Source organism: Erpetoichthys calabaricus, chromosome 4 (genome assembly GCF_900747795.2).
Source record: "Erpetoichthys calabaricus chromosome 4, fErpCal1.3, whole genome shotgun sequence".
Classification (NCBI taxonomy): Eukaryota; Metazoa; Chordata; class Cladistia; order Polypteriformes; family Polypteridae; genus Erpetoichthys; species Erpetoichthys calabaricus.
The window spans coordinates 249,554,845-249,577,720 of NC_041397.2; the positions used below are offsets into that span (position 1 = coordinate 249,554,845).

The window sequence follows — 22,876 nt, forward strand, 5'->3', positions numbered from 1 at the left end:
TTGAAATAAATTGTTTTGATTGTCAGGACGTGCCACTAAAGCTTATTTTATAATGAGAGTGAGAGACATGGAGGTTGTAACTGGAACTTGGCAGCCTGTAGTTGCTCATTTTATAAACACTGGAAGGCTGAAACAGCATCACTCCTCTCTTATGTTAATGTCTGAGGATGCAAAAAAAAAAAAGGATTCTTACACTTCGTTCCTTTACTCTCATTTCACATATGCATTACTCCCCAACTGCTATAATATTCTTCTACCTGTTCTTCTCCTTCCACACTCACACACACCCTCCTTCCTTTCTTCTCTCTTCTTGATGACTCCATTTACCCCAACAGCCTTTTTTCTTCTGTCATTCTTCTTTTCATGTCTTTTATCTTTAGCCCAGAGCCTCTTTGGGTTTGCAAGGTAAAATTTTCCCCATCAGCGTGCAAATTTCCCTCCATTCTTACGCATTGTATAATAAATTATACGCTTAATAAAGGCTGTTTAAAAATTTGCAACACTGCTCTGTTCTAAAGAAAGGGTGTGTTACTTGTGCAAGTAAATTACCTACTTGCAGTAACTACAAATACAGTTGTACTAAGAAATTTTAAGTTATTCAGATACAAAATACTTTCAGCTTTCAATGTGCACTATTGTATCAAGTCTGAAAAGCAATTACATATTTTTGCAATAAATGGAGAAAATTCACAAATGATGGGCACCATTTGTTATCCAAAACAGGTTCAAATGTCTGACTTGATAAACAATCATGCTAATGAAAAAGCTCAGTGATGGTATTCTTTCATGATATTAAAATTTAATGAACTTACTGCACATTAACCTCTCATTGAGCACACCTCAGTGTTCTGTGCTGTGATATACAGTTTCATTTTAAAGGTCAGTAACTCCGTATGGTGTTTATTTCAATCACACTTTCATTTATAAGCCAAAAAATGTAGAAAAGCAAAAGTAACAATTTAAATAATAAAGGCACGGCCTATAAACTCTGGTTCTGTGCTCCTATTGAATCTCTGCCTGCAGCTTGATGCTTCGGGATAAATGGTTATTTTTATACTTAAATATACTCAAAAGAATTGATTCTAATCTTGCAATGTTAAGACAACAACTTCACAGAACTCTGCAAACTAATACCAGCCATAGATCTGCTTTCATGTTTAGCTGGAATTATGAATCTTGTTAATAAAGTTAGAAAAATGAGCAGGACGAGTACTGCCAAGGGGCAGGATAAAGTCAGACGGCCATCAATCCCAAACCACTCCGACTCCTAACCAATTATACAAGAGCTTCACTGTGACAGGTGGCTGTATGTTGGTTATTGTTTTGCTGAATGATGCTTTAATTGAGCATTTGGGGGTGCAGAAAATTTTGGAAGTTAATCCTTTTGCCATAGGTAGATAACGCACACGAAAAAAATCTGCCTTATTTTTAAAAAATCCTCCAAGTTAAATTCAGCCCCCACCCCATGAAACTCTACCCCATCATTTAACCCTGATTTCCCCCAGATATGGGGAGAATTCCCCTGACCTGGCAAACCAGAGCTTTTTCTAAGAGATGAGTACTCCCCTAACATGTGGTGGGCAACTAACATCTTCAAGTTTAGATAGATAGATAGATAGATAGATAGATAGATAGATAGATAGATAGATTATTTATATGTCCACAGGGGAAAAAATGGCTTTTTCACATAAGTTCTTAAAATAAATACATAATGTAACGATGGTGTTCTGTAAAAATCAGAAACATGAACTGGGAAAGGTTTTTTTCTATGCTAATTAATGTAATGTAACTTAGTTAAACCCATTCAGTTCAATTCAAGGTTGTGGGCATCAGGTGCAAGACAGTGAGTGCCAGGCCCACTCCTACACACACACACACACACACTCCCACTGGGTTCATTAGACTATCACATATGCCTTTGGGGTGTGAGAGGAAAATCCACAAAGTCAAAGGAAAAACATTCATTTTACATGGCTAACAATCAGCGAACAAACAGGGAGCAATGGCACCATGTCACACAAACAAATTGCCAGTTTTAAACTATAACATGAAAATACATATATGAAAACAGTGTCCCAATATATGCACTTTTAAAGCTTAATGCAGGGGTCCTTAATCACTGCCCTGGTGGTCCTCAATGGCTGCAGGTTTTCCTTCCAACTAGTCCTTGCTGAAAATGAAACTTGGTATTTAACTAATTGGCTTGTTAGTGCTTTCATTCATCCAAGAGAAATTTTAATTTCACTGTAGAATTTCCTTTTCTGAGAATATTATCCCTATGTTTTGAGAACCAGAACAGATTTAAACTTAACAGAACTTCCAATTCCCCTCTTATTTATTTCTCAACATTTTTTTCACACAGATACTTCATGGTGGATATCCACAGGTTTAAAAGGAAGCACTTTTGCGGGAGAGCTGCTGGTTTATTGGTTATCTGCATTTCATTGTTAACTAATGTCTGGTTAAGAAAACAATCACAAATTAAAACGTTAATACAGCTGCTAAAAACTAAAACAGGCAATTAAGGGTACTGATCTCTAACAGGCAAGCTAGCTAAAATTAAGCCCAAAACACTTATTGCTTTCATAGTAAATAAATGGGTTCTAATTAAGAAATAAGTGAAAACCTGCAGCCACTGAGGACCTCCAGGACCGTAACTGAGGACCTCTGATCTACAATATAATTAAAATTTGCCTTTAATGAATGAAAGTTCTAAATACCAATATTCATTATTAGCAAGGACTGAGATCTAATTTGGGCACTGACTGGAATGCAAACCTGCAGCCACTGCGGCCCTCCAGGACTGTGATTGAGGACCCAGTGCCTTAATGTAATACCATAAAGTATTTGCACAAGGCTATAGGCTATTTTATAAGGATGGTGCATTGAACACTTAATAGAACTTTACACCTGAAACACACTGCAGCACACAAGCCACTCATTACAGATGACAATGTACATGAACAATGACATATTAATGTAGCGATGAAAGGGCAGTCGAGAGAAGTGATGAACGTATGTTCTTCCTACATGTAAGAGGGAGAGTAACAGGATGTCTTGTTTGCGCAACTTCTATAAATAATGAATTTACAGACACTAAAAGAGCTATTTGTTGAGCTCTTTTTAACTAAATATATAGTACCTCTCATCTTTGTGTCTCATTACCAAGGAGCTATTGGAGCAAAAAAGTTTAAGACTGAATGCCCTTCCTGGATCTGACCTTGTTTAGTTGTCTTTTTTGAAACACAAGAAGGGTGGTGGCTGTAGTAGTTGGTTGAGAGTGTGCTCAAGAAAAGTATGAGGGATCATGTTAAAGCTAACAAAATGTAGTTTGATTTCATGCCTGGGAAGGAAACAACTGATGCAATGTTCATTGTTAGGCAAATTCAGGAAAATCATCCATCGAAGAAAAAGAAGCTACATTATGCATTTGTACATCTTGGGAAGGCATGTGATAAAGTTTCACAAGAGGTGGTAAGGTGGGCATTGATAAAGTTAAGCATGGAGGAATGGTTCGTGTCTAGGGTGATGTTGAATTAAGAGGAGCACTGTTTGGAGTCAAGACAGTAGATGGAGATAGTGAGAGTTTTTGAGATGAAGGTGGGGCTATGCCAGTGATCCATTCTGAGCCCATTGCTGTTCATGATAGTAATGTAAGTAGTGACCAGAGAAGTGTGTAAATGATTGCCACAGGAATTCTTGTATGCCAAATATCTTGTGATGGAAAAAGTGAAGTGGAATTGAAGAAGAGTTACTGAAATGTAATACTAGTTTGAAAGCAAAGATCTCAAGCTAAATTCAGGAAAAGACAAGGTGATGGTAAGGATGCATGGAAGAGGCCGGTCCATGGCGGTGAGGCCATGGCATGTATGGGAAGGATGTTAAGAGAAATGTAATCCAATCCCTGGTGTGTCCGAAGTGGGTGCTTAAAAGATGTGGTGGTGTGTAGGGTAGTTCACATGTAGCAAGTGTGACCTTTGATTGATGAAAGTGTTTGAGATGAGTGCAGATGACTATTAGAGTGAATGTCAATTTTGATATCAGCAATGAGGCTGTTTTAGAGAAGTAGGAAATTACTGCTACTTATGTGACATGTTTGGAGATGAAACTGCAAACATAGCAGTGACAGCCAAGGTCAGAGGTGCATAGAAGAAATCCCAAGAGCTGTTTCCCACTCTGATTTCTGAAGGAGTCTGTCTGGCGTTGAAGGGTAAAGATTATGAAAGATGTATGAGGAGTAGTATGCTTTGTTAGAGTGAGACATGGCTGATGAAAATGGGATGTGAAGAAAATCTGGAAAGAACAGAAATGAGAAGGATCAGATGGATATGTGGCATGTCACAGAATGAAAGAAAGTGGAATGCTGAGTTAAGCAAATTTGTGTGGAGGCAATAGGTGCTCTGGAGAAATAGAATAATGTAGCTTGGGCATGTAGATTGAAAGGCCAGAAGATGATCGAGTGTGTCCCATAAATAAGTCTACCTTCTTAATTGGCTTGTTGATTCAGTGGTCCTATGTTGAAGTGATGTTACCAGCCCAGCATACTACAAAATTGCACTGGCCATCACAGAGGTGTAGCAGATGTGAAGGATGTTACTATCTACATTAAAGGAATGCAGTCTCCTGAAAAAAGTATGTTCTGCCCTTTCTCACATAGTTTCTCTGAGGTATGAGATGTGTCCAGCCTATAGTTGATGTGGACCCCCAAGTACATATGATGGTGCACTACCTCCATATCCACTCTATGAATAGCGACTGGGCATAGAGGCTCTTTAGTGGGGCAAAAGTCATTAGCCAGTTGTTTGATTTTGCTGATAATGAGTGCAGTGTCTAGTTATCTTTACTAAGAACAGGCTCAGAGCTTGTGCACAAATCCACATCTACAATATAATAATGGAAAGCACCCAAATAATAGTTACATACAGTGACACTTTACACCTTGTGGTGGGCAGTGGCTTACAAAGAGAAGAAAGGGCTCTTTAAAAGATAGAATTTATTATATTTTAATTCCGGACACAAATTAGTGCCCACTTTTATTTTTGTGACATCCATTTTATGGGACATTTGGATGTCACTTCAGGAGCATATATAATATTCACAAACTTGGCAAAAAAATGTTTGTCCATAATTGCTGATTATGTCAGAATTTCAGAAAAGGAACTAATGTTTCATGTAGTTATTTTTCCAAATATAACATATTTTACTTTAATCAGCACATGCTCCTAACCTCTCTCCTCTCTCTTTTCTCTGTCTCTCTCTCATGATAAGGGAGTAAATAAAGGAATGCCCATCCAGTTAAATGAAATAATAAATGGACCTTAGCAGCAAGACCTTAGTACATCACTTGGTACTTAAGTGCCATGCATAAATGTTTTCATTTTGTGCTGTGTAATTTAAGTTGAGGGCAGAATGAACACGGTCTTATGAACACTGTCGTCTTATGATTCTATAGAATAAACACCATTTTCTGTTGCCACACTCACCATGTGTTTCACAGAATTTCAGAAATGCATTATTTCAGATCATTCTATGATAATGCCAAGATTTTCTTCTGTTCTGTAGACTTTTGCAAATATGTCAACTACTTTGTTCATTTCCAAACACTCTGTGTGTGTGTGTGTTTGTGTGTATGTCATCAATGGAAAGAAAATAAATAACATAAAACACAAACCTGGGGGGTATTTTCCGTACGACGCTTAAATCATTCGAGATCAGATACCTCATCTTGGATGAGTTAATGCCGGTGAAACTCATCCAGGATAAGTCGGTTTTTCAAATGCAGCCGTGTAGTAGATTAGTCTAGCTGGATCTAATCATCCAAGATGAATGTGCACGCCTGCGCTGATTGAAAAGCCCATATACCTGTATATTGAGTCTAGAAAACATGATCAGCAAGTCTTTGATAGGCTGTAACAAAACGAAGAAAGAACGGGCGCATTTTTTTTTCCACACAAGCGGAGCAGGACCTTTTATTCGGACATGAAGAATTTCAAGATTTAATATGCACAAGGGGTAAAACTGCAAAAGCAGCCCAAACCAGAAAAGACGGCTGGCAAAAAGTGGCCGACAAATTAAATGCTAAGTATTGTGCATTGTACTTACTGAATGCAGCGTTTAGTTTCCTATGTGTCAGATTAATTATTTAATACTAGTCATTTAGCCCGTTACAATAACGGGCGCTAGAACAGTAGTGCATAAACATTAGTAGGTACAGTCTATATTAAATGACAAGGGAATTTGACCCCATTGTTTTTGTTGGTCGTATTTTTCTTTCTTTCAGCCTTTCTTTTGTTGATGTTTACTTGCTGAGCTGACCGTTCTTCGTGGGCTGCCGCCGTGTATTGTGTGTCTTTAATTTTCTTTAATTGAATATAGTAAGGACACCAATTAATTCCAAGCAACTGGCAAAAACTATAAGTCAGGGAGACCAATCATGGATGACAGTCAAGATTTTTAAGTTCATATGGAGAATATATGAGCTGCATTGCCGAAAAAGTAGAAATGATAACACACAGCACAACTCCAAACCAGAGACAGAACAGGCTAAGAATATCCAGACACCGGTGGGCACTGCCAAGAGTGAACAGAATGCCACACAACACCATGCTAACTCCAGCTACACATGTTAGCCAACCAAAATCTCACTGCATAACCAGCTAGAAAAGGAAAAGTACAGCGGGCAGGCTGCACATTCGCAGTTCAGACTGGCGACTGTAAACGAAGAAAGAGTAGATTCATACTCACCGCGAAGGCAGTAACAAGAGAGAAGGAAGAGAGCTCGCGCAGGACTGAAGCAGGTTTGTTTGACTTTGGCTTCAACTACACTAATGGCTGAGTGCTGCACTGTACATATTTGAACTATCCATAAGCCATCGCAAATGCATTTTATCTTTTATCCATTAGGTTTTACCTAATAATTTTCAAATTGCTTCTTTTTTGATTTTCCCTTCATACATGCTGCTTTGAATTTTGGTGTTTCTTACATGATCAATGAATCTTGACAAGAGTGCAAGATCAGGGCTTGTCTACATGATGCTGCCACCACATCCCGGCTTCATCAGCCGGCGTGTTCTCCTGAGATTTCCCACTAAATTGCTATGCTACACAAAACAAGATTATTTACAAATTACCCAATATATAATTTTAGAAATTACTAATGGGCTTCGCTCCCTGCTCTCTTCGCTTCAACAATCCCTCGGCCTGCGCTACATGCCAAACACTTCTCGTCTCTGCTGCTCGCATGTGTGGATTTCACTTTCACCAAACAGCAAATTTTTTAATTCTCGTGGATAGGCCTCTTCATTGGGAAGAAACACTACTTTTCCCTGATAGCAACACACATTAGACAATCTACAAGTCTCCAACTTAAAGTTTAAAGCCAAACAATATCTACATACTTCTGTCATATCACCTATGTCAATCTCTTTTCGCTGTTCTGTTATTTCACGGAGTAATAATTTCCGTTTGTTAGCGCTAATGCGATCTTTACTATCAGTTTTTTAAGACTTTCGAATTTTAGTAATGTGTATCACGCCAACGTTTTTGAACCTCTTTATGACATTCTAATTTGTCTTCTACTTTTTGTCTTTTATTTCTGACCCCGCTTGGAGATAAGAGCGCAGGAGCTGTGTCTGACAATAGCATTCACACGAATGAGAAGTGATTGGACCGTGGGCGTGGTTATAAATGCTTGAGAGGAGTCGTCAAAATCTCTTGGCAAAAAGTCTTGTCTCGCGGGAGTTGAAATTATCTCCAAGATAGTCTTGTCCCAGGAGCAATGTATTAAACTTATTTGAACAATTTCAACAGCTGTCTTCTTTATACAACATAAATCCACTCAGCTTCTATGGGTTCAAACAGCAAAATACATTGGTCCCATGAATAACAGATGATAACAGCCAGTCAAGTACATTTAACATCGTGGTATCTTCCTTCAGGAGGTGATTATAAAATTTGTGTTTGAAGGCTTGTTGACCAATGAACATTCTCAATTTTGTTGTACTTTAAAGTGTGGGTGAGTTTCTCCGGAGAAATGGATTGAAGATGGGGTGTCTCCATGCTTCAATGGCTGTGTCTGTCTATAGCAGGTAACCAATTTTCAGGTTAATTTCAGTGCTGGCAATTTCACTGGTAGCAGCATGTTAAACAGAGGGTTGCAGTGTAATGATGACCTTGTTAAGGACCATACTTTATTTCCATGTGGGATAGTTAAGAGTAACCTACATAGCTTTAGAATGAAAAAGGCATGCATTGCTAATATCAGAAAAGGGCACTTGGGCTAATGAGGGGAAAGAGGCTGTAGACACGCCTTTGTGCACATCCCTGGTTACATAAAAGCAAACTACATTCCCAGTCAAAAAACCATCACATAGATGAAGGGGGAACATAAGGGGAAAGTGCAGATTGCAAGCAGACAGGACTCGGGTCCAATTAGGACCCAGGCTAACTACAGTCCCTCTCTTAATAATGAAAACTGCAATGATAATATCCTGGAAAAGCAATTCAAAGAACACATTTAACATATTTTTATTTTTCATTTAAGATACAATAAAATGAAGTCTTGCAAAGATCAAAGAAATTATTATTAATAAAACAGTAACTTTTTCCAATGCTAGAAATAGCCACTAGAGAGCAGTATTGCCTAAAATAGCAGTCCATAAAAGTGAGGCTCCTGCCATCCAGAAACTCCAAGTCAGTACATTTGTGGAAAGGGTCAGTAGGGGGTTAAAGATAAAACGAGACTGCTCTCATGCTGACAGCTGCTTTATTTGTGGCAGCATTTAATCTGTATGCGGGTTGAAAGGAGAAATGAACGACCAGGAGGCTGAGCCTGCTATCGTCTGGCACAGTTCATGCAGACCTTCAAATAAAACAGGAATGAAAATGTGAGGGAGGACGCCTAACTAATGCTGAGAATCAGCTGGCATTCCAGAGGCAGAGCTTATTTGGAGTGTAGCTAAAATAAACTTCAACGGCCCTTTCTTTAAATGTAAATTGGATTAAGTGGGGTAAGAAAACAGACAGATGGACAGAGAACAGGAAAAGTGCTTCTCTGGGGTATAGAAGAGAGGATGAATTTGACTGGGCGGTGTGACTAGAGCCTGGCAGGTGCCACTTGGCAGCAGGGTGCTGTTGTGTTTGTAGCTCACACCATGGCAGTGTAATAGGGGAGTCACTTATGGCAGGATATTGGAGATTGAATATAACGTCTTGTGGGACTGCTGGTTGGGGGCTGGTGCTGCTGGTTTGAATTAAGGGTACATAGTGACAGACTATGAAAAAGAATACAGAAACTAAAGAAAACAAACACAAAATAATAATAGCTTAGTTTAGGTCTAGCCAAAAACAAATACTTTAACTAATCTTGTACAGTAGGTCACAAAAGGCTAGCTTGCCTTTCAAATCATAACTAGAGCTTTCCATAGGAAAATTTCAGATGTGGCAGCTTAGATGTGTGATTATACCATGATACCTAATTAATGATGCCAGAGGCGTACAGGCAAGTCAGTGGGCTTATTAGGATTATTAAGTATGTGCATCATATGCCTATAGGAGAGATGCCAAAAAGTCAAGCTGTTGACAATAGACAAAAGGACCCTGGGCTGTCAGGCATGGCTACAAGAAGGCTTAAAGAGTTGCAGGTATGAGGGTTGGATATGCACAATAAGTGGTCATTTCTTTAGAAGTCGCAGCATATTTCAGAAAAAACAGGCACCATGTAGACACCATTACTGAGGTGCTATTATGCACACACCTACACTCACTGGCACACACACCACCATGGCAAACTTACAGAGTCCAGTTACCCTACAATAGAATATTTGTAAGATATGGAAGTAAAGTCCACCCTGACAGAAGGAGAATGTACCAGCTCCACTCAGAGAGACAAGATTAGGATTTGAACCAAAGATTCAAGGGTTGTGAGGCAACAGAGTTGGCCATTGTGACACTCCTCAAAATTAAATTCACAAGATGCTAAAGTGCCACCACATTACCATGCACTGATTTTTTCAGTGTAGAAAGAAACAAGTCAGGCAATGTACAGAAATTATAAGGAGAATTTTAGAAACAAATAAACAAGGAGGAATACAATGCACTGCCCCTTAAACAGACATATTTTCTTACAGACTTTTGTCTAGGAGTTGTCAGCTTATTCGTTCCTGATAAGCTCCTTGCACATCATAATCCAGCAAAAGTACCCTGATCCAGCATTTGGAGCCTCGTGTAAATCTCCGCTCTTGATGTCATGGTGTCATCTGCTGTTCAAATGGGCCTAATGGGCACACACAGAAACAGTTCTCCTCAAATCCCCAATTCATTTAAATCCATTTACCTAAAATTTTCATTCTTCTTCACCAAACTCAGATTTATTGCTCATTACTAATCTATAAGAAGTAATTGTTTTTATTATATTTAACAATTGTTCTTCACTTGTAAAGTGCTGATGGTATATTGAGTACTTTTCTCCTGATGTGTCCAGCCTAAGACTTTTCCCACATACAGCTATGAATATAACAATAAAGTATTTGTGGACTGATATTTTATTATGGTGAGCAAAATTTAAAAATCAGATCTTAATAATAAAATTTGTATTCTTTTCCCCATTTGTGGGATAGCCAGTGGCACAAGTGTGTACAAAAACACAAAATTGTTATCTATGTAGAGTAAAATCCACTGGAGAGATTTTGCTCAAAATCAATGCGGTGCAGACTTTTTAGAATACTAATAACTATGCTAAGTTCAATTCAGATTTAGGGATTTGTTTTTGTATTATTGTTTCTGAAGATACACATCTTGACACACAGACAGACACAGGCATACTGGCATTTGTCAGAAAGTGGTCAAACTGCGTGCAGCATTGATGTCACCATTTTGGCCATTGAAGGTTGGTGCCCTGCATTTCCTGGTCACCCAAGATTTTGGATAAATTCAAAACCAAACTGATTGTTGGTGGGTGATTTTACTGTTTAGACTTCTCTGGTTTAAAGAATCCTACATTAATTTTTTTTTTACATTTTCATATTTGTTTTTTTGTTTTTGCTGCATGACCCTCTTCTATAAAATTGCAAGGGTGTCTGAACTTTGCAATAATGAAGTGGAGACTTTACAAGAGACTTTCCTTCTTAAACACAATTTGAGTTCATTATCTGATTTTCACTTAGCTTTGTTTAATGAGTTTACTGCTGCCCCATGAACTGTTATTTCTGATCTCAGTTATTTCTGCACTGGCCTCTGATTTGATGGACAATTAGTGATTCGCATGACTTTAAAGACATAGTGAAATCGCTTTACAAAAAATGTTGTGAAACTATGATGTTTCCCGACCTGGAAAAGTGATGGCGAAATGTGACTCTCTGTTGAGCTGTTCTCTGTGAAATGCTAGGGGCCTCATGTATAATGTTGTGTGTAGAATTCACACTGAAACATGGCGTATGGACAAAAATAGAAATTTTGTGTATGCACAAAAAAATGTAGATGCATAAAATTGTGTGTAAACAAAGCTCCATGCACTTCCCCTTTACAAATCCCAATCAACATGAATTTTAACTTGCATGCATGAGCCTACAGCCCCATCCTGACTCCTTCCAGAATTTTGCATATTTGAATATGCAAATCAATAGAAATAGCTCCTTCCATTCAGTGTGCGTTAAAAGACAATGGTAAAAGCACGTACGAAAAAAAAGAATTTCAAAAAGAAGTGGTTGGATGTCAAAGTCGATGTGAAAAGGCGAGTGTCTGAGAGTCATGCAGAAGTGTATTAGGGCCACAGAGAAGAATAAAAATTAGGGACACAGTGACGAAAATAAGGTCTATGTCAAGATTAAAGTTGAAATGTTGACTTTAATCTCAAAATTTACACTTTAATCTCATAAATAATTTTGTCATTAAAGTAGAAGGTTGTAAACATCATGTTAAAATTGATGTTTAATTTACTAGAGTCTCTCAAATTGCATCTGAACTAAAGTAGCACGTTAAATGCTTTGTATTCTATGTGTTCCCCAACCTAGTCATAATCGCTATGTGCTTCTTAAACGGGCTTTCTTTTACGCCGACAGGAGTGCACAGGAAGTGATCGCCACACGGAATGCATTACATTCATGCTATTACATCTCTCTGACACATATTAGAATAATAAGATGTATACTTGTGTGACGCACGTCCTCGGCCATCACCAGGCCGGGACACCACCTGGATGGATGGATCAGGGAAGAGAGCATCTGCGAAGCACTACCTCCCCTGGGACGCTAGAGGGCAGTCCTCCTTGGCGACTGTGGCACAACAGATTCCCGCAGGGCATGGCGGGACTTGGAGTTTGGTATATCCCTGTTTGGTTCTGTGGGAGCTGCCAGGGGGAACTGCAGTGCCAGTAAATGGATTTCCACCACACCTGGGAGTGATTCCAGGTAATCCTGATGAACCACCTGGAGCACTCCCAGATGCTGAATAAAAGGATATCAACTTGACATCATTTTCATGAAGAAATGCATTAAACCATGTATTGATCCTGCCTCCTGCAAGATGATTGCTGTGATGCGCGTGACCCTGGATGGAATAATTTATTGTAGCAGGAAAGGAATTGGGGGTTGGTATGTATGTTTGGGGGTTGGTATGTATTATAATAGATAGCCCGGCCACAGACAGACACGACACTGGAATGTCCAAAAACACGCGTGTTTATTTACAATATTTACAGTGGTTGCTCAGTCCTTGGTCCTTTGGCCGCCTCTACTCCTCTCTTGCAAGCTCTGTCCACTTCCACCCGACTCCGGCTCCCCGATTGGAGTGAGGCGGCCCCTTTTATCTTGCCCTGGATGTGCTCCAGGTGCATGATGACGACCTTCCGGCAGCACTCCCCAGTGTGGCAGAAGTGCTGTCCTCCAGGGCTCTAGGACTGTCCAGGCTCAAAGGGAAGAGAAGTGCTGCTCTCCAGGTCCGTCCTTCCTCCAGGCGTCCCGGCAGGGCAGGGTTCCTGGCCATCTATCACAGTATGTTTGACAGACACAATACTGCTACAATAAATTATTCCATTCAGGGTCGGGCCAGGCCCAGAAAGTATAGAGCGTAAGGCAGGAACAATCCTTGGAAGGGGCGCCAGCTCATTGCTACCGCTGTGCCACTTGTGCCCCCACATGTTTAATTGTTAACAGTATACATTATTTAACTACATCTCAAAGTGAAAGTGGAAACAGGCATATGTAACATTTTGTGCGCACACACCGTTTATACATGAGGTCCTAAAAGTGGGACGTGAACTCACTACTCTGAGATTACTAGCCACCAGCTATACTCCACACTAAAGAGAAGTCTGTCAATAAACAGGCAGAGGCAAATGTGGCCACTTAGCCAGTGACGCGGCTTCGTCTCTCTGTCTCTCTGAGCTGCAACTACATGTGCAGCCAGCCACAGGATGAAAAGTGTTTAGCTCTCATCTGTGGCAAGCAGGATAACCCCCAAAGCCCTGCCTAGTAGCCAATCAGTGAGGCTGAGGTGGATGGCAATGTCACATGATGCCTGCTTCACTTGCTAATGGCCTCTTCTAATTAGCTGCAGGGAGAGTTGTCTTGTAGGCAGAGAGAGCATTGTGAATTGTGCTGTGCTGTGGGCTGCAGTGTTGGGAAGAGTGTCTGTTGGGCCCACAGTACTCTTAATGACACAAACAGGCCTTTTAAGGGCCATTATATGGTGTTCCTTTGCAGTTTTCTTGGTGACAGGAGGTTGTGCTTATAAATACAAATGAGATTCACAATTCATCAATATGAAGTTGAATACAAAATTAATTTTGTTTTGTTCATCTTTCTGAAATGTCCCTTTAAACAAAACAAAAGATCTCTGCCACCCTTTTAAATAGAGAGTTCTCAACAGCTGCACACTAGGGGCTTCTTTAAGATAACACCATATTGCCTTTTTATCTCTTGACAGGACTGGAATTGGTAAAGTATGCATGTTTGTACTCAAGCTGTTTCTGGACATGTATTCCACAGCAGGATTACCTGGGGTGACACAGTGGCTCAGTGCTTTGTGCTGCTGCCATATGTCTCCAGGAGACAGGATGTTGCATGCTTTCTCCATTCTGAAATGGGGGTTTCCTTATGTACTCTGACTTTGCTCACATGCCACAGTTAGATTAGTTTGTGACTGACTGTATACTCAGACTCTCTGCCATCCCTGTCCCTCAGTGCTCATGTCACGCTTATGCACATGTTCTATATTTGTCCTCCTGCTCTTTCTTTTATTGTTTACAATTTGTCATTCTCTTCCAGTGATGTTCTCACTTAATATTCTTTATTTACCTCAGATTCTTATTTTGTTTGGTCCTTGTGGCCTCATGTTATCTGACTATCAACCTAAGCTTATCTGTTTTTGAACAGTACTTATAAATTACTCCTTGCTTCCCAATAGAAGAGAGCAAATTTCAGTTAATCACTTTAAGGAGCTGACTGTCCTCATCCTATAATTTGATTCAACGTTGTAAATTAACAGCACATCCAGTGAGGTCATCCAAATGTGTGAGTTTGCTTCTTCTCTGGTTAAATTCTGGAAATTTGTGATGCAGTGGCTCCTATATTGGGTATGGCTGTGTGGTAACCAGGAATTGACATTACCTGGCATAGGGGCAGGTAAAGGGGGCATTTGCATTTGTTTTTTGTATTGTTTCTTGAAGTGACACATTTTATTCTTTGATCAGGTTAAGAAAAAATGTATTGATTGAAAATTGTCTCAGTGCAGATAGGACAGCACGAGTGTAATTGTTGCTCTATTTAGGGTTGGTGGTTGTCTATTCCCTGTTCTGTAGTGAAGTGTGTTCAGATAATAGATGGGGATGCATTAATAAAGAGGAAGGAACAACGTGATAAGCATTAGATACAAGGAAAAAAATGAATATGGAGGGGCCACTAGCCCATTTCAGGGTATGACCCTACATATACTCTTAGAAGGCCAACTTAGTGTACTATTTAACCCCAAGTGTACACCTCTTACTTGCCATCCAGTAGTTTTATCCATGTATTAGAATATTAGAACAATCTAGATGAGAATGGCCATCCAGCCCCACCAAGCTCACCAGTCATATCTATTTAACTACACCAAAATAACATCAAGTCTAGTTTTGAAAGTCCCTAAAGTCTTACTGTCTACCACACTACTTGGTAGCTTATTCCAAGTGTCTGTGGTTCTTTGTGTAAATAAAAACCTCCTAATGTTTGTGCAAAATTTACCCTTAACAAATTTCCAACTGTGTCCCTGTGTTCAAGATGAGCTCATTTTAAAATAACAGTTTTGATCCACTGTACTAATTTCCTTCATAATTTTAAACACTTCAATCATGTCTCCTCTTATTCTTCTTTTGCTTTAACTGTATAGGCTCAGCTCTTTTAATCTTTCTTCATAATTCATCCCCTGTAGCCCTGGAATCAGCCTAGTCGCTCTTCTCTGGACCTTTTCTAGCGCTGCTATATCCTTTTTGTATCCTGGAGACCAAAACTGCACACAGTACTCCAGATGAAGTCTCAACAGTGCGTTATAAAGGTTGAGCATAACCTCCTTGGACTTGTACTCCACACATCAGGGTGCTATATAACCTAACATTCTGTTAGCCTTCTTAATGGCTTCTGAACCATGTGTGGCACTTGGCAGTGCCAAGTTCACTACAACTCTTAAATCCTTCTCATAAAATGAACTTTCAATTTTCAGACCTCCATTGTGACTTCAAAAATTTTGAGTCCTGGCGGGTCATATACAGTTTTGCAGCATACAGTCAAACTAAATAATGTCCCCCAGAACTGTGGTGCAGCATAAACATAAATATAGGACAAGTGCAAGACAAGGAAAGAATTATTCTATACTGTAAATGAATAATTAACAATAGGTAAGTGAATAAATAATAATTTGAAATGTATAGTAATAAATAATAACAGCAACTGATAATGAAAACAAAAGTAGTAACAAGTGTAACAAATGTAAATAAATAAAGTACTAGGAGCGGATTTGAAGGAAGTAGGACAGCACAGAGTATGGGGTCCAGAGAGCCAAAGGGTAGAAGCTGCTGCACAACCTGGCAAAAGTGGTTTGGATGCTACAGTACCTTCTGCCAAATGGATAATACTCACTTTATCCCCCAGTACACTGGATGACAAGCTCCTATCTGGACACCCGCAGAAAGAATTGGATTTGGGGTTCGACTGGGCTGCCCTGCTGAGGAGCTAGTAGAGGGTGAATCCTCTTTCCCAAGGTGGAGTTGCTTCCTGGAGACAATGGCTTGTCACCGGGAGTACATGTTAAAGGAGGGCCCTCCATGTCGTCCAGGGAGTTGGAGGACAAAGCTTGCCTAGGAGGAGTGCATAAGAGAGAAGGAATTGTAGTTGTTTTGACTGTGGAAGCAAGAAGCCTTTTGAGAGGTATTTACTTTAAAATAAGCAATATTCTTTGAACCCTAACTGGAGTCAGAGTGATTGTTTCTGTGGTTTGGGGGTTTGTGACATCCTCTAGCAGCCACACAACCCATAAAATTAAATCAGATCTGTTATTGGAAAGTATTGTTTTCTAATTAAACAATTTATTTGAAACAAAAATCTGTAGCCACTATTGCCCTCAAGGACTGACTTTCATGGAAAAATACATTAATCTGACCATGCAATGATTTCCAAACCCCTTTGCTTTGCATTTAATAAAATCAAGGATCCCCCGCTTATTTGGTGGTAGTAGTGTATACTCTGCAGACTGTTCACAGACATTGAAATCACACATTTATTTTTAAAAGGTTGTTGGCAGACTGTTAAATCTCTTATATATTTAAACCTTTGCTCGTGGTATGGTGATCTGGTGATTAGCACTGCTGTCTCACTGACCTAACATTTTGGGTTGGAGTCATGTGCATCTTTGTTGTCTGTGTGGACTTTTGCACGTTTTCTCTTTGACCAAACCCATGTGTGTTTAATTGTCAAATTCACATTGGCTCAGTTAGAGGGTGTATGCGTGAGAGTCTGAGACGGACTGGCACCCTGACCTGTGTTTCTTCCTGCTTTGCACCAATGTTACCAGGCCCACCCTGAATTGGGTTAACAGGGTTTGAGAATATTGTGTTAAAAATTTCCTGCACAATCAATTTTTACAATGCAAATCAACTTTTTTTATTATAAGCTTTTTTTTAAATAAATGTGTTTTAGCGTCTTGTGACCATGACCAAAAAAAGTGAGTGAAAATTGGGGAATGGATAAATTGAGTTCCATATAATACAATGTAGTCTGGACAAATAATACAATCAATGTGCATGTTTCCATGCCTTCCATTTGTATGGCAATGCAACAGCACCCCCAAAATGGAAGAACTGGCCAATATTACTTGTTGGACAGCATTTACACCAAATTGAAAAGAGTAAAGCGGATACATATTGTGTGTACAGACCAATGCCTTCCATGACATGAGTCAACCCTTAATCCAAGAGGCCACTGTAAATTGTCTGTCCTGCCATTGTAATCATATAGGAGACAGCATCTTCATGCCCATTAATGTTTAATTTATATTCATGTTGTTTGAAGAGTTGGACACCACTAGAACATAAATTCAGATCTCTCTGCTGCCCTGCAACACTGTTAGACTCAGGATTTTGATGAACCCATCCTCATGTAAATTGCTTTTACTTAAATGTGTGTTTATAAATAGAATTACTGACACCAAAACATTTTGGGATGGCGACTGTCATGAAATGCAATGTGGTAAAAACCTGACTGAATGAATAAGATAAATGAATAACAATTATTACAAACAGCATGAGGAGTTGCCTCATAATCCAAATTAATGTGCTTGACATGATGCCAGCCATGCTCATGAATGTTCCTAGAGAACACCAGGACTTTCACTGTCACTGTATGGTGCCTCTCCCTTTAAACACAAGTCTGGGCTCAGAGGCCTGAGAATTTATAGCATCTGACCCTGGAAGTGACTCACGTTGCTGTGAAATTTAACCCCAAGCTGGATTATCACCAGCCTCACCCTGCCAGTATTTATGAGACTAGAGTCAAAAAGTGATCCAGGATGAAGGCTTGCCGCCATTGACGTGAAAAAGAAAAGGAAAGACAGAGAAAGAGGAAGAGAGACAGTCTGTTTTCATTGTGTTTGACAGGGGCAAGAGGCCATTATTAGACAGAGGCTAATGTGTGGTGTCGTCCGTGGAGATTTCTCTTGTTTACTTGATCCTTTTCTGGTCCCTTGCGTTATATGCGTCCCTTGTGTCATTCATGAAAGCTTAATGAAGTACATGAATAATGAACACAAAGCAAATCAAAGCACTTAAACACCTTTTATTGTCACTGGCACCTTGTCAGAACTTATTCTCGATCAGAATGCTTGCTCCCAAAATGACAGCCTTCAGCTTTACATCCAGATCTTTTGGAAACTGTATTGATAGTGTGTCTCCAAAGTTGTCCAGAAAGTACTGTGTTGAGATGGTTCCAATCTTTGACTTCCAGGTTCTGTCAAAAATCTTAAGAAAACAAGATCTAGATTAGCAGAGGTATGACATTTGGACACTGAACAAAAAGGCACTACTGTATGCTGAAAGTGTTACCTGCACTACTTACTTGCCTACGTACTTCAGAAATATCAAGTCCAGCTAGTAGATGTAAAAATATAGTGCTGATACACTGCAATGTCCTTTGTTAGACCAGACCATTGATAAATAATGAATTTCATCTGCTCTCACATTTATGTAGACATAGAAAATGTGCAGTTTTAGATGTAGGCAGGAGGAGTTTACAATGTTTGTGCTATAAAAAATATAATTATGTCCTATTGGTTTGGACATGTGCAGAGAAGAGATGCTGAGTATACTGGGAGAAGGATGCTAAGAATAGAGCTTCCAGGGAAGAGGAAAAGAGGAAGGCCTAAGAGAAGGTTTATGGATGTGGTGAGAGAGGACGAGGTGATGAGGTGATGGGTGTAACTGAGCAAGATGCAGAGAACAGAAAGATATGGAAGAAGATGATCTGCTGTGGCAACCCCTAACCCCACATGTCCAAACCAACACAATCTCGCCTCTCTGACTTTGTCTCCCAACTGTCCAACTTGATCTGGCCCTTTAATGTACTCATTTCTAATCCTGTCCATCCTCGTCACACCCAGTGCAAATCTTAGCATCTTTAACTCTGTGGCATCCTATGAAAGTGCCACGTTTAAAGTCACTGAGCTCTTCAGTGCCACCCATTTTTTTTCAGTGTTTGTCAAATGAGACTGCATGGCTATGTGTTTGATTTTTATGTACTTCTTAACAATTAGTGTGGCTGAAACACTTGAACTCAATAATTTGGAGGGTTGTCCGCATACTTTTGGCCATATTGTTCTTGACAATCACCCTTTAATCTTTACCAAGAATACCCTAAGCACTCAAAAGGCAGAGTCTAAATGCTTTTTTCTTCAGTGTTTTCTGTACAAATCTTACTCTTTTTAATGGTTCCCCTATTTGTTCTGCCATGTTCACCCATATAAATGGTCTATGGTGTAGGCTCTCATCTCCCACGTCCTTGGATTGAATAATGTAGGTTTGAGAATCAATGTTGTTATTACAAGTTTTGGGCAGCACAGTGATGCAGTAGATAGCATTGCTTCAGCTCCTGGAGAAACCTGGATTAATCCTCCTTAGCTGTGTGGAGTTGACACATTCTCACAATGTTTTTATGACTTTTTTCTAAGTGCACATCTGTTTCCCCCCCAGACCCCGAGCATGTGCATATTGGGACAATTAGTGACTATAATGTACCTGTGTGTGAGTGTGGGAATTCCTGCCATGTGCTTGATGCTGCTGGGACAGTCTGGCCCTTGCATGATCCTAAAATTGTCAATAAATAAATGGATGAATGATCGGTTTTTGCCCTGTATAATAAAAACATCCATTTTATTAGAAACCCAAGCCATATTCTTGCTATTCTAGCACCATATGGTATTTTCTCAATGCACACAAAGAGAATGCTGGGATTGAAGAATGAGTCCTAAAAAGTGTGAAAGTGAGAAGAGAATTTTTTACTTGAACTGTGCTTTAATTTAGGACCTGTACTGACCAGCCTGCCTCTCAACTCTTACTAACCTCCTCAGTCACAAAATGGCAGCTGTATCTACAATCAGTTGGTAAAAAAAGCAGGCCCAGGAAAATGCTGTCCCCCCTCTGCGGTCATTCCTCTCTCTACATACTTTCAAAAAGCTGGACATGAACTTTAGCCTGCTTCAGCTGCTCAAACCCATCTGACCTACAACTCTAAAATCTGCATTTGATAGTACAGCCATAGCTACACAAAACAGCTGAACCTTCAAAACCAGTTCAGAGTTACGGAGAAACTGGAAGGGCTGGCACCATCTGGAGTTTTAAACACTACTTTATTTTTGAAAATTCTGGTATGTCACAGATGTGTGCCTGTAGTAGATTGATAAAGGGAGGGCTAGAGTGTGTAAGGGCAGGCTGTCTTCTCGACCAGAGAGGGAGTTGCCCGCCCAGAAGCTGGTGAGTGAATACTGTGCTCCATTGTGTGCTGCTGGGAGTCATGCAGTGTCAGGTGCTGCTCATGTGCTTGGCTAGTGAATGCAGCCACACTATAAATAAAGAGCTGCTTGTATTAAGATCTTTATAAAGAAGATGTCTCCTCCTCATAGTCTTCTACTGAAATGCAATATCAGTTACAAAATTAACTCTTACACTTACAGCACTCTTCATATTAAAACACCACATCCTAATTAGACATTTCATTTAGGAGTTAATAAGCTTAATTTCTTCAAAGATAAAACAAATCTTTCTGCAATACATTAATCTCGACTCTTACCCATGTATCCATTTTCTGAACCCACTATTCCAGAGTTGGGTATTCTAGAAATGGATTACAACTAATTTCTGTTAGAGTGATGGTCCTTTGCAGGGTACAGTCACACTCCAATGACAGTTTACATTATGCAATTGAGCTGTGAGAAATGACCCATGTGAACTCAGAAACAACATTAAAATCCATGGAAGCATCCTTGGCCAGCAGCTTAACTGCAGTGAGGTAATAGAACTAGCTATTTTAGCATCACCCCATCTCTGATGAATTTTTCTAATAAAGTAATCTGAATTATCAAAGATGGTAGCAGATGTGCCAGAACTATGGCATTATGATTCTAGTATACTGAGTCTGAATGCCAGCTTGGCCTTTGTGTTTTTTGCACATTCACATTTTGTAGACGTGGATTCTTCTCAGATCTTCATTCCTCAGTCCAGAGACTTGCAGATTGGGTTAATTGGCCTCATAAAATTGAGCAGGTACAAATGGGTTTGAATATGTACCTTATGGTAGATCAGTACCCCACCAAGGGTTGTGTCCTTCCTTTTGACCAAGGCCCCAGGGACAAACTCTACCCTCTAAATTTCATTAAGCAGATTTTAGAATGAATGAATGGATGGTTGGACATGCCAGTTGCTCCATTTTTAGTACACTTTCTTAAACAACAGGTTGGTCTTCATATTACAAAAAGACGCAGTGCTAGAGAAAATCCACAGAAGCACGACTGGTTTCTGCACTCTGACCTTTTGAACTATGAGGAAAGGTAGAATGAGCCAAACCTTTTCAGTTTAAGAAAACAGAAAATAAGAGGTGACAGGGTTGAATTGTCTAAAATTATGAAGGAAATTAGTGCAGTGGATGTTAGCTGTTAATTTAAAGTTAGTTCTTCTAAAAAAGCACACTAATACTTCACACAAATATTAGAAAGTTATTTTTCATGTAAGAGAGTCTATAGACACATAGAATAGGTTATTAAGTAGTGTGCTATATAGTAAGACTTTAGGTACCCATGAGACTCATCTTGATGTTATTTTGAGGAAATTAGTTGGGTAGGATTTGCATGTTTGTTGGGCTGAATGGCCTGTTTTCATCAAAATTGTCCTAATGTCATCTACATGTCCCTCCATCATGATGTTAATGAATGCAATATCTCTGGAACTCATCATCTTTTTTGCAAGTCTTCTTTGCGTTGAGGAAAGTAGAGTATCTGCTTTTGTAAATTATTTTATTGTTAGCCCTAAAAAACTGCTAAGGTCTTCAGAGTGCAAACTAATTCAGAAGTTCAAGCCTATTCAAGAACACATGCAATATTAGTATTCTCCCAGGAAGAGAAAGGCATAGAGAGAAAATAGACAAGCATCAGTAGTTTAAAAGAAAGCCATCACCCAATGCAAAGGATCTACACTAAGAAGTCAAATAATCATGCACCAGAGCTGAAACACTAATCCAAAACTCAAAGTCTTTAAACTGAAATATGAAATTTTCACACTAACACACTCTCTCAAAAATATTTGGTAGTTTTCTCCATCTTGGACAATCTTGCCTCCACGATATTGACCTTTATATTGGTGCCCTGGTGATGTCTCATGTCGAAACTCTGGTTGTTACTTCCAACAAAAGACTGTTCTAAGTTCTAAACAATAAAATGAAACACACTTAACCAGGACTGCGGTGGGCTGGTGCCCTGCCCGGAGTTTGTTTCCTGCCTTGCGCCCTGTGTTGGCTGGGATTGGCTTCAGCAGACCCCCGTGACCCTGTTCTTAGGATATAGCGGGTTGGATAATGGATGGACTTAACCAGGAACAATCATTTGCCCAATCCTTATGATATTCTGTCCACTCCCTCGGGGTAGTGAAGTAGTGGAAATTTTTCACACTACATGACAGAAAACTGACTTACTGTTTTCACCATGATATAAATGCAAGTTCTCTATACTTCTTTATTAGAACATTAGAGCAATTTTGACGAGAACAGGCCATTTAGCCCAACATAGCTTATCAATCTTTATTCACATAAATCTTAGCAAATATCATCAAGTTGAGTTTTGAAGGTCCCCAAAATACTACAGTCTACCACACTAC

At 39.5% G+C, this 22,876-nt stretch overlaps 2 protein-coding genes across 2 annotated transcripts in view; one reads left to right on the forward strand and one right to left on the reverse strand.

Moving 5' to 3' along the window:
- Positions 1 to 22,876, forward strand: part of rpl31 (ribosomal protein L31) — an 810,223-nt gene that overhangs the window by 440,045 nt on the left and 347,302 nt on the right. The gene's annotated exons all lie outside the window — the stretch shown is intronic.
- Positions 18,096 to 22,876, reverse strand: part of LOC127527439 (phospholipid scramblase 2-like) — a 39,173-nt gene continuing 34,392 nt past the window's right edge. The window contains exon 8 of the mRNA XM_051926194.1: positions 18,096 to 18,478. Coding sequence (XP_051782154.1) covers positions 18,317 to 18,478 — 162 coding nt within the window. The 3' untranslated portion in view covers positions 18,096 to 18,316. The remainder of the gene's footprint in view (positions 18,479 to 22,876) is intronic.